General features: G+C 35.3%; 2 protein-coding genes across 2 annotated transcripts in view; both read left to right on the plus strand.

Annotated features, from left to right (window-relative positions):
* Positions 1-994: 994 nt before the first annotated feature.
* Positions 995-9,473, plus strand: LOC111704709 (ADP/ATP translocase 1). Its single transcript, XM_023477029.1, has 11 exons — positions 995-1,149; positions 1,721-1,799; positions 2,765-2,845; positions 3,749-3,881; positions 3,997-4,081; positions 5,112-5,179; positions 6,437-6,518; positions 6,912-7,006; positions 7,464-7,524; positions 8,293-8,429; positions 9,242-9,473. Exons 1-10 carry the CDS (start codon positions 1,042-1,044, stop codon positions 8,383-8,385), a joined length of 885 nt encoding a protein of 294 aa, XP_023332797.1. The 5' UTR covers positions 995-1,041; the 3' UTR covers positions 8,386-8,429; positions 9,242-9,473.
* Positions 9,469-11,928, plus strand: part of LOC111704710 (ras-related protein Rap-1b-like) — a gene marked incomplete in the record, with an annotated part of 8,939 nt that continues 6,479 nt past the window's right edge. Inside the window, 1 exon segment of the mRNA XM_023477032.1 lies at positions 9,469-9,523.

Consider the following 11,928-nt stretch of genomic DNA (forward strand, 5'->3'; position numbering starts at 1 on the left):
TTGATAAACTCTAATAAATTTGATAAACTTCTGGGCCGAGCGCTGCGGCTAGGACAGGCTAGGGGGCCGAGCGCTGCGGCCACATGTCTGGGCCGACCTACGAAAAATGCCCATCCGACCTACGAAAAGTGCCCATCCGACCTACGAAAAACGTCCATCCGACCTACGAAAATTGCCCATCCGACCTACGAAAAATGCCCATCCAACCTACGAAAAATGCCCGTTCGACCTCCGAAAAGTGCCCATCTGACCTACGAAAATTGCCCATCCGACCTACGAAAAATGCCCATCCGACCTACAAAAAAGGCCCATTAAATCTACTAACGTGTAGGTCTTAAAGTAGCTTAAAGTAGGTCAGATGCACCAATATGCTGTTTTTAACGTGCCCATCTGACCGGTGCATCGGTCCTACCACAGCTGTTAAAGCCACGTGGTTGTAGGTCGGATGGGCAGTAGAGGGGATGGGCGTAGGTCCAAAAATACACCATCCAAACGACCGATAGTTCAAAAAGTCAATAGTTCAAATGGCAGTAGTTCAAACTTAATAGCATCGTTCCAGACCCCCAATTGTATAATGTATAATTTTATTAGACACGAATTTGAAAAAACCTTATACCATTAAATTAATAAAAATCTGTATTTTTTGTTGATCAATCAATCAATTTACAAGGAGTGATTTGCGGCATTCTAAGTTTTTTTTTGCGCTTTCAATCACAGACAGACGGCTTACTTTACAGACAAAACGCAGAGCACACTGACACAGGTAGCTTGTGTGTAAACTGCAAATACAGCAGCAGCAAGCTGCCAAGCAAGCCTATAAGTAACTGGCAACGGATACTTACACAGCACTAAATCTTCTATTCTAAGCCAAATTTAAACTCCCAAAGTTCTACCAAGTATGTTTTTAATATAAAATTCTAACCATTTATGTATATGGTCTAACAATTTGAGTGATCCGTGATATGTCGTGCAGTGCAGTGATGACTTTTCTTGAAACTCATTTATTAACTACTTTTTTTCAGAGACTTTTTCTATCCCAGAATGAATAGAGACTTTCTTCTTGATTTTATCGCCGGCGGTATTTCCGCCGCAGTCTCCAAGACTGTTGTTGCTCCTCTGGAGAGAGTTAAAATTCTTCTCCAAATCCAGGTTGGGGCGTTTATCAAGGGTTTTCTTACTAATTAGGATCGGCAATTTCCTACAGAACGATTTTTGTACCCTCCGCCCCCCCCGTTCCCCCCTCCTATCAATTTTGTACATGTATCTGACATATGGCACAGTTGCTCATGTGATCGCAGCGCCCGGCCCCCTAGCCAGTCCTAGCTGCGGCGCTTGGCCCCCTATCCCGTCCTAGCTGCGGCGCTCGGCCCCCTAGCCTGTCCTAGCCGCGGGGCTCGCCCCCCTAGCCTGTCTTAGCGGCAGCGCTTGGCCCAGAAAGTGTCATAACCTAACCCTAAATATATACTAATTTTGTTGAAATTTAAGGTCTGTCCTGGCCGTAGCGCTCGGCCCCCTAACCTGTCCTAGCCGCAAAGCTCGGGCCAGAAATTGGCTAGGACATGTCATGGGGTGGAGAGCCGCGGCTAGACCACTAGTTATTAATTAAATTACAACAAATTTATGTGCTTTTTTTAAGGTGGGGGGGGGGGGGTCCAGAATTCGTTCTCTTGGAAATTACTAATTGCTGAATAGAATATTTAATGATATTTTTAATCTTCAGGATTCGCACAAGCATATACCTAAAGATCAACAGTATAAGGGACTAGTGGATTGCTTTCAAAGGATTCACAAGGAACAGGGTTAGTCCAAACAGTTGTGTATAAATTTTTAGAAATTAATTTTGATTTAGCATATTTGACTTCTATTAAAATAATTTTTAGGAGGGGGGGGGGAATTAAATAATATTTCGAGAAAATATTCACCCAGAGTCCAAATGTGAAGATAATCAGAGCCCGGATCGTCCCAAATTAACGGAAATTTTGAAGACATACTTTGCCGTACTCAATAGTGTTTGTTCGCCAGATGTCAGCCAAAGTGTAAGTGTCAGCACCTAATCTAATATTACTAGTGTTTGTCCGCCAGATGTCAGCCAAAGTACAAGTGTCCGCATCTAATCTAATTTTACTTTCTATTTATTTTCGACGAGTGGGGTCGTGTTTCACCGTACTGAAGACGTCCACAGTGGGAGACATCAAATTTTTGCCAAAAGTACGGATGGGACGATTCGGGCTCAGGAGAAAATTACGTAGATCCACGGATTTTTTTGAGCTGTATAATTTTTTTCAATCAAAGATATTAGAATTGAGTGGAATAATTACCTCTAATAAACCCCGCCCCTTAAAAAACAAAGAAAAAAAACCTTTTTCGAAATTATTTATTTTTCTCTAAAATTAGTATCTAATGCTAATAATAATGATTCGCTTCGTGCACAAACTCATAACATAAAGTAGTTAAGTGCAGGAAAAAGATTGTCATTTCTGAAAAAAATTAAGTAGTTTTTTAAGAAACAAAGATTCTCCACAGCGGTGGTGCTAACTGTACTTGCATTGCGCAGTGTGCATTCACTTTTTTATGGTGATCAAACCTATTAAATCTTGAGGATTATTCTATTTTCGGGAAGGAAATAAAAAAAATAGGGAGGGTGCAGATTGGTGGAATTTTATTATAGAATTAAATAATAAAGTCATTTTTTTTTGCTCGAGATAATGATTCCTTGGTTTATTGTGCTTACACATTTTATTCTTAATAGTTGGAATTTGTGTAGGTTTCCTGTCCTTCTGGCGGGGAAATGTGGTGAATGTTGTCAGATACTTCCCAACCCAGGCCCTCAACTTCGCATTCAAGGGTTAGATTAAGTTTCTTTTTTGATTCAATCGATAAGATTTTGTTCCATCATTTTGTCAACTATCTGAAGATGTGTATATGATTCCAAAACTAGCTTAAATTCGGTTTGATTTATGAACTGACAGTTTGACAATTAAATTAGTTACTTAGTTGCAGACCAATTGACAGAAGACTGATTAACAAACAGACTGATAGACCGACAGACTAAAAATATACTTATTCAGTCCTTGACGGATAAACTGTATTTGTATGATCAGTAAATATATTGTGATAAACTGAATTTGTTTAGTAATCGATTGTTCCAATAGTCTTTTCAAATATTTTGAGCATTAGAGGGATGAAAATGTTTATTTGATTGATGGACTGACACAGGGGATTCATCTGGGTGAACATTGTACATCAAAAATGCCACAAAACAACATTTAGACTCAAAATTTATCTCACAAATATTATCTTAGTCCATAAAATCTGCCACAAATAGATTTTATTCACAAAATCTGTCAAAAATAGCACTTGATCCTTTAAAATCTGTCAAAAATAGCACTTGATCCTTTAAAATCTGTTAAAAATAGCACTTGATCCTTTAAAATCTGTTAAAAATAGCACTTGATCCTTTAAAATCTGTTAAAAATAGCACTTGATCCTTTAAAATCTGTTAAAAATAGCACTTGATCCTTTAAAATCTGTTAAAAATAGCACTTGATTTAATAAAATCTGCCAAAAATAGTACTCTACTCCATAATCTGTCAGAAATTGAAGTCTTACACCTGCCACAAAATCTTTAGATAAAGACCTGAGCTGATAAACATACAAACTATTTTAAAGACTAATATTTTCATTTTAAAGTAGCGATTGATTTAATTGAAAGATTGAATATATGGTTGATTGATTTGTTTCCTCCTAGACAAGTACAAGGCGCTGTTTATGGATGGAGTTGATAAAAGCCAATTCTGGAAATTCTTCGCCGGGAACTTGGCGGCGGGTGGAGCGGCGGGGGCAACCTCGCTTCTCATCGTTTATCCTCTGGATTTTGCAAGGTTTAGTTTTCTTTTTAAGGGACTGTTTTCTAAATTCAATTCGATCCTTATTTGCTAAAATGCATTATGAAAAATATACACCTCTGATGTTTCTTAATTTTTTACGCTTTCATAGGACCAGGCTGGGTGCTGATGTGGGGAAAGCTGCCGCGGACCGAGAGTTTAAAGGACTTTTTGACTGTATTGCAAAGTCATACAAGGTATAGTTAAATAATATTAGTATTTTTTACCATCTTACGTCTCTTTTCTAATATGTTGAGTGAAATAACGTTTAAATAAACTGTTGATTTATTATCTTCTTCATCCGCATATCCGTAGAACTTGAAGCCGAAGACCTTGATATTTTAAAGATGAATATTTCCTCTAAATAAAAGGTTTTACCCTTTTTTGTATTGCTGTGAACCTTTAATATGAGCCAATTCTGAGGAATTAAGTATTTTAAACATTTCTGACTGACTTTCCTGACTTTAAAATAAGATTCTATACTTATTGTTAGGGTATACCATATACATTATACAATATATATAATATGTACCATACTAAAAGGGAAACGTTTCATACGAGAAACATACTTTATTTTTGAGTTATTCTAGTTAGGAACATGAAATAAATACATTTGTTATGTTTTTACATTTATTTTCATTACTGACAGAAAAAAAGTGTCAAAAGTTTATTTTAAAGTTGAAAAGGAATAAACTATCGCCAGTTGGTCTCAGAATGCTCTATTTTATTTTGCGTATAGTGTCGTGACCACTGGCAATGATCATTTCTGAATAAAGTTAAAAAACTGTAATCATTTTGTGTTCTAGTTCAAAACTTAGTTATTCAATTCTTTAACTTTACAAATGGAATAAATGTTATATTTTTCACTAAAACTCAACTCCTTTGCTAGTCGCTACTGGCCTTTTTACATTATCAATTGCTTGCCATAATCCTTAGGAACCATTTCATTTTGATGTGGATCTGGATCCTGGATCCACCTTAAAAAATGGATTCGGATCCAGGTCATGGACATTCTTTCAGATTTTCTGATAAAATTTTAAAAAGAAATTCAACATTTTCATGCAGAAACTTAATTACCCATTCAGAGATTATGAAGATTTGATAGTTGCCTATTACTTAACAGCTGAGATTTGTGTTTTGACAATAATTATAACTGTGATGATATAAAAAAAACAATAATACTAATTAAAATAATAATTAGGACAATGATAATAATAAAAATTGCAGGCTGACGGAATGATTCGAGGACTGTATCCTGGTTTTCTCTCCAGTGTTCAGGGTATCATTATTTACAGGTAAATTATTCAGGGGTGTATATCTTCTTTTTAAATCATCTCCCCCTTTCTAAAATATTTTCCCTCAGAAGTTAGGTATGTGTGCGCACTGAGCAGGTTTTAGTCGCTCAATTGGGAAATATAGATTAGATTTTTTGGGGGTAAAATTTAACAAAAAGGATAAAAGAAACTTGTCTTGTGATATCCAATTTTTTTTCCAGAGCAAAAAAGTATTCCCTCTCTGCAGTGGGGTGTAATGTTTTAAGATATATACTCCTGAAATATGGCTTAGTTTGAATGTTCAGAAAGTAATTAACCTAAGAGGAACTGTCAAGTCGTAATTTCAAATGACCCTCCTTTCATAGTGGCCTGGGGCATAACCGCCTCCCGATTCACGTACGGATCCCTTAAAATTTTTATCTGATCAATAATGTTTAAGATAAGTGTTTATTTCTGACAATATCAATTGTTTCTGTAGCAGAAATCCGTAAGCTACTAACATAGAAACGTGAATGATAAAAATAAATTTTTAAAAGTTGAAAACATGAAAATATTTCAGGTGACTTTTCGGGATACTTTTGTGAATATCGACTCAAGAGCATGATAAATACGATTTGAGGTTGAACTTGTGTATAACCCCCTTTTTACTTTATAAGATTGAAAAAGTGGGTTAAGTTTAAACGGACTTTAGATGTAATCACGTGACTATATTTAAAGAGTGGTACGCACGTCCGATTCAATTGATCAAGAATTCATGAGAGATCAATTAATTATTAAATCTCAATTGTGGGTTCTTGATTTTTACTTTAAAAACAGCGGAGGACGTTGAACACTTCAAGCTCGAATAACGACGATCAGATATTGGATTAAAGGAAACCTTTGTAAATCCGGTACCCCCCCCCCCCGCTTTTGAATTAAATCTCTGAACTTAATTTGTAATGTATATTCTAAGCTGGAATCTCTCTTATTATGGATATCAAGATCAATTCTTAATCTCCTCTTTTTGTTAATCTGCAGATTTATCTAATCTTTATTTGAATTCCCGGAAGTTGTGTAAAAGTTAATCAATCAGAGTATCGTTTGCAGAAACCGAACAGCCAATCAGAAGCCGGGAACTTTTAACTTCTGCACCCTTATTTGTCGGAACTCGATAAAATTATTCAAAAGGGAACATTAAGCCGAAAATCAAAAGTTTCCACAGCAGTGCATATCGAGATTAAGCGATCGGGATTAAGGGTATCCCAGCTCTGTTTGCATCAACTTGATATTTATTTTTAGGGCGATATATTTCGGAGCTTATGATACTGCCAAGATGATGGTTGATAAACCATCTATTTTCACCAAGTTTGCAATTGCTCAGGTAAAAAAGATCCTCCCGTAAAGGGACAAAAAATCCTTCACTCTTCAATAAAAATAAAGTTCTATCAAAGTTCTTAATCGAAAAATCAAAGATAAATAGTCCTCTAGTAAAGTATATGGGGGGGGGGGGATGGATGAAAAAAATGAATCAAAAGGCAAATATTTTTATCCTATTAATTCTTTTTACCTAAAATTTTTATTATTTTTTTACTCAGGAAACATTTATTTTTCCCAAAAAGTCATTTATTTTCCCTAATTCAACAAATAAAACCCCTTAGAAAAGGGAAGGGGGTGATTATTCAAGAAAATATTCACTTCTAACAATATAAACGTAATCCTTTCCGATGATGAGATCGAGTAAGCCCTTCTTAAAAATAAAAAATGTTCTGTTAAGGTTGTGGCAATGGGATCTGTAACTGTCTCTTATCCGTTCGATACTGTTCGCCGTCGTCTTATGATGATGTCAGGCGAGGGGGAGAAGATGTACAGGTACAGTACAAAGTGTACAGGTACGTTTCAACATGCACAGGTACGGTACACCGTATTCAACTTCGGTACAACGTGTATAATTACGGTACAATGTGTACATTAACTGTACGCAGTGTACAGGTACGGTGCAACGTGAACAGGTACGGTACAACGTGAACAGGTTCTGTACAACGTGTTAAGGTTCGGTATAACGTGTACAGGCACGGTTTACGATTACACGACATTTTTGTGAACTATTACATAAAGGGAGTAAATTTGGCCATTAGAAAATTCATTATTCATGAAATTTTTTCTTAAATAACAAAAAAATATGTTTTATTATTACTAACAATGTTAAAAAAATACGAAAAATAAAAAAGAATAAAAGAATCAATAAAAATTTCCATGAGGGTGCGTGAAGCGTCTTGCTTGTTCCCAATATTTAATTTTAATATTCATATGTATTTTTACTGTTAAGTGGAACAATGGACTGCTGGAAGAAGATCTTGAAGGACGAGGGAGCGAAGGCATTCTTTAAGGTTAGTGTGTACGAATTAACTTCCATGGTTAGGTTCTTATACACATTGTTGTTCACAAGTAAAACACCCGGTGGGGGAGGATTCTTTAAGGTTAGTGTGTACAAATAACTTCCACGGTCAGATCGACGGGGGGGAGGATTCTTTAAGGTTAGTGTGTACAAATTAACTTCCACGGTTTGGCGGGGGGGAGGATTCTTTAAGGTTAGTGTGTACAAATTAACTTCCACGGTTTGGCGAGGGGGGGAAGGATTCTTTAAGGTTAGTGTGTTCAAATTAACTTTAACGAGAGAAAGGGGAGGGCATTTTTTAAGGTGTAAAAAGGGTAATACTCTACATTTTTGTCAAGGTCATTAGAGGTCATTAAAGGTCATTAGTGTCCAATTTTTTATATTAGGAAAAAGATAATAAAGTAGGCGTGCAGCCAAAAATTGGAAGATTTGAACCAAAAGGGAAGGCTGGGACCCCACCCCCCACCTTCATCTCCGCCATCCCCTTTTGTAATTCAAAGATAAAAATCTAAAAAACAGTCAATTGTAACAAATATTTTACTGGACACCAAAATGGTTCCACTTTTTATTTGAAAAATTCTCCGAATATTCTTCAAGAAATAATCAAGAAATGATTATGTGAAGAGCTTTTAAACATTTTTAGCTGACTTTGAATGAACAGAAAAAAATAAGGAGATCTTTTGGTATCTTTTGGTTTAGATCATCTAAATAAACAGTTTAATATATTCTTTGTTAAACAATTTAATGTACTGTACTGCAGGGTAACTTCACTAACGTACTGCGATCTATTGGCTGCGCTCTGGTCCTGGTTGGGTATGATGAGATAATCACAGTACTTAAAGCAAACTTCTAAGCTGTTTTTATGGCAGCAATAGCAGCATGTACGCTCAACATTAGGAACAAATTCAACATTTTAATAAAAATTATAAAATTCCTCATAATCTTTAAAACAAAATGCAAATAAGTTTCATTCTTCGTGTAATGTTTTTTTTTAAAATTTAAATCCACCCTTTTCTTAGCTGAATCAGAACAATTTATTTTATGGTTTTATTAATTAAAGATTTTATGTGGTTATCGATAAAGGATTAGACTTCAAAGACGGTATTTAATGTTTTTTTTCCTATGTTCACGATTCCCTTAAACTGCGTTGTTTCTTTCCAACCAAAATTGTAAATTAAGCCTTAAAAAGATCTTAGGATTCCAATATTTTAAAAGTTCCAGGTCGTCTTTACAGTTTCATCCTTTGTGAGTAACCCTGTATTCTGTTTCCTGTAAATGATTGTCTCTGAAATGGTTACAAATTTACTATTGCACTGTACAGTGTACACTACACTTTCCTACACATTACTTTAGGGGACAATATATTCTGCGAAACGGAAATCTACAATTTTTCTCTTATTAAACAAATTAATTAAAGAAAAGAAATAGAAAATAGAAAAAAAATTAATTTATCCCAGAATTTTACGTTGTTAAAAACCTTATTAAGAACAAAAAAGTAAATTAAAATATGAAAGTAAAAAATGATATTTGACAAATATGTGTCGGTTTGAAAGTTCTACGTTGCAATATTGGCCGATGTGTACATCTTACATATTTTTGCAATTTTACGCGAAATTGGTGGATTTTTTGATTTGGTCTAAATTTGTTCTTTTAGGAACACAAATTTTAAATGAATTTGAAATTAATAGTGTTGAATTAAACATATTTAGATGAGTTACCAATAGCATTAGATGTTAGTATTCTGCGAAGGATCTTCCGATCAATCTGTGATTCTTTATTCATTGCATTTGTAATGAGATAAAATCAGCCAAAACACCAGTCTCCATCCGCACACGGATCATGATTTTTTTAGAACAAAAAAATATTTTTTGTAAAATGTTTATACTTCAAGTTTGTTTACAGAGTACTAGCAAAACAATAGAAAATATGTATTTTCAGAAATTTATTAAATGCGCGAAGGATAATTGCGGATCAGCGCCAGTTAGTTTAAAATTCAGGTAGGCTAAAATACATCAAAATAATGTTCCTAGATCACATTTTTTAAGCTTTACTGTCGACGTGATTTCATTTTAGAAGTCGCATCTCTGATTCACAACGGTACCCCTTGGACAATTGTCTAAGCCCAAATTATGAGATATAATTGATACTGAGGGCGGAATGTTCAATAAGTTTGTGAAATTTTTTTAGGTACTTCAAGACCTCTCAGCCCTGTAATTTTTTTTAAAAAAGTTCACTAAATTTATACCGGTTAAATTTTCTGATCAGTTAATGTTGGTCAGATAATATGTTGGACGCAGTTAGCTTTCTCTTGGAGCCCTTTAACGTTGCTTGTCACAGCCTACATAATAAATCTAACAACTCAAACTTTATCCATTTATGCGTGTTTGAGAGGTTGGGTAAACTTAAAAATTTAAAGGAAGGTAAGCCTTTATTGTTTTTGCAAACCAGTTTAAAATCTTTTCCAAGAACCTCTTTGGAGCAAATGTTGTCCAAACCTTTTTTTCAAGTCTTGCTTTACACACCATTTCAGATGCCAAACTCATCAAACTTCATCAACTAAGAAGCCTCGCGAATTTGGTCTGAGAAACTTTCAATTTTGTGACTATTTGTGGGGGTTTTGAGGTTTTTTTTCGGCCCAGACATTTACTCTTTCTGCCAACACTCTCCGTTACACTTTTGCCCTTTTAGAAAAATGTCGACTGCTGCCTTGTCCATAGTATTCTCCTCGAATGCATTTTGGATTATAGGTGACAACTGAGCTAAACACCCTCCTGGAAAATGTGAATTACATAAAAATTTTAAGTTTGAATAAAGTCCGTTGGGAAAAGTCAGTTCAGATAGATACAGTGAGCTTTGAAAAAAAGTAAAGGGCTGAGACGTCTAGAAGTACTTAAAAAAACTTCTTGAACATCCATCGTATATCTTTTTATCAAGATGGTCTCTTTTTCTAAAATTGATAATTTCTGTTGTGGTTCTTTGTATGTTTATTAGTGTCTTGAGGATTTGTGAGGTTCCATCACAGACTATGCAGAACAAATTTTCAACAAGCCACATAAGAGAACTATGGTCAAGCAGAAATGCCGGAGCGGGATAACCAAGCTTCAAACATCAATGCTACAAAAAAATGAAAGCAACTGTCAGTGAAAAAGTATCCTTTGAAGGCGAAACTTTCTGGAGAGAACATACAGAAACACACATAAAACAAGGACATTTTCTCTACCTGGCCAATGCTTGAAAATTCTGACATGATCTGGAAATCTTACATGTTCAATCTAAAGAAAGGTACACTGCAATTTCTGCTCAACTCCTGTTTGGACACCCTGCCAACACAAACTAACTTCTACTAAATCTGCATCAGAATTCTGTATGTTTACAGGCAGGGGCTGAATTGCAAGGTAGAAGACAAGAAACTACAAACCATATTTTGAATACCTGCAAGGTTACACTACACCAAAAAAAATCGCAGACACAATGATCTTATTTAATATATAACAAGATTGATTAATATTGACCGATTTTTTATGTATGCCGATTGCCGGTATCCCATCCCCTTCCAGGGGGTGAAACTGTCCCCCCCCCCCTCCCAACCTCCTTGTGACCGCAGAAAAACCAGATCTAGTAATTATCGATAGAATGGATATTTTTTTGAATATCCAAAATCCAACATTTAAAAGATGAAAAAATATGAACATTTTATCACAGATATAACAACTAGGGATGTGTCTGTTCACCCTTTTGAAATCGGCTCAGGAGGATATATCTCACCATCAAATAAAGCAAATCTAAAGAATTAAACTGCATAAGTTCTGCGAACCCAGTGTTAGTTCCAAAGCAATGTGTGAAAATTTATCAAGCTTTGCAGTGCTGTCATCATACCACATTTTTTAGAAAACGAAAAACACTGACTGGGACTAAGGGACTCCATTTCTGAAAAGTGAAAACCACCTCTGAATAACTAAACTATACTCATGCTAAAAGTCTTGTATTGCACCTGTCTTTTTGGCAAACCCTGTCAAGTATAAAATGCGATATCCAGAGAAAAGACTATTAGTATTTAATTGTAAACTTTTATACTGTTTAACGTAATTTTGCTTTAGACAAATATAAATGATGAATATATATATACCTTATACACGTTGGATATATGTACAAGCATGTAATATGTTTATTTTATCATTTTCCGGGAAAATAAATAATAAACTTTGATCTTCGGTTTATATATCTGTATTCATGAGTAATAGTGAGAAGATGTTTAATGTTTAAGTCCCCTTACCCCCCTCCCCTCTCATTCCTTCCTATTCCCTCCTATGGCCCCCTTCACATACCTGTACCGACCCCAACACCCTAGCTCCCCTCCCTTCCCCCTCACTCCTCTTTAGAAGTCGCATCTCTGATT

Source organism: Eurytemora carolleeae, unplaced genomic scaffold (genome assembly GCF_000591075.1).
Source record: "Eurytemora carolleeae unplaced genomic scaffold, Eaff_2.0 scaffold460, whole genome shotgun sequence".
NCBI lineage: Eukaryota > Metazoa > Arthropoda > Copepoda > Calanoida > Temoridae > Eurytemora > Eurytemora carolleeae.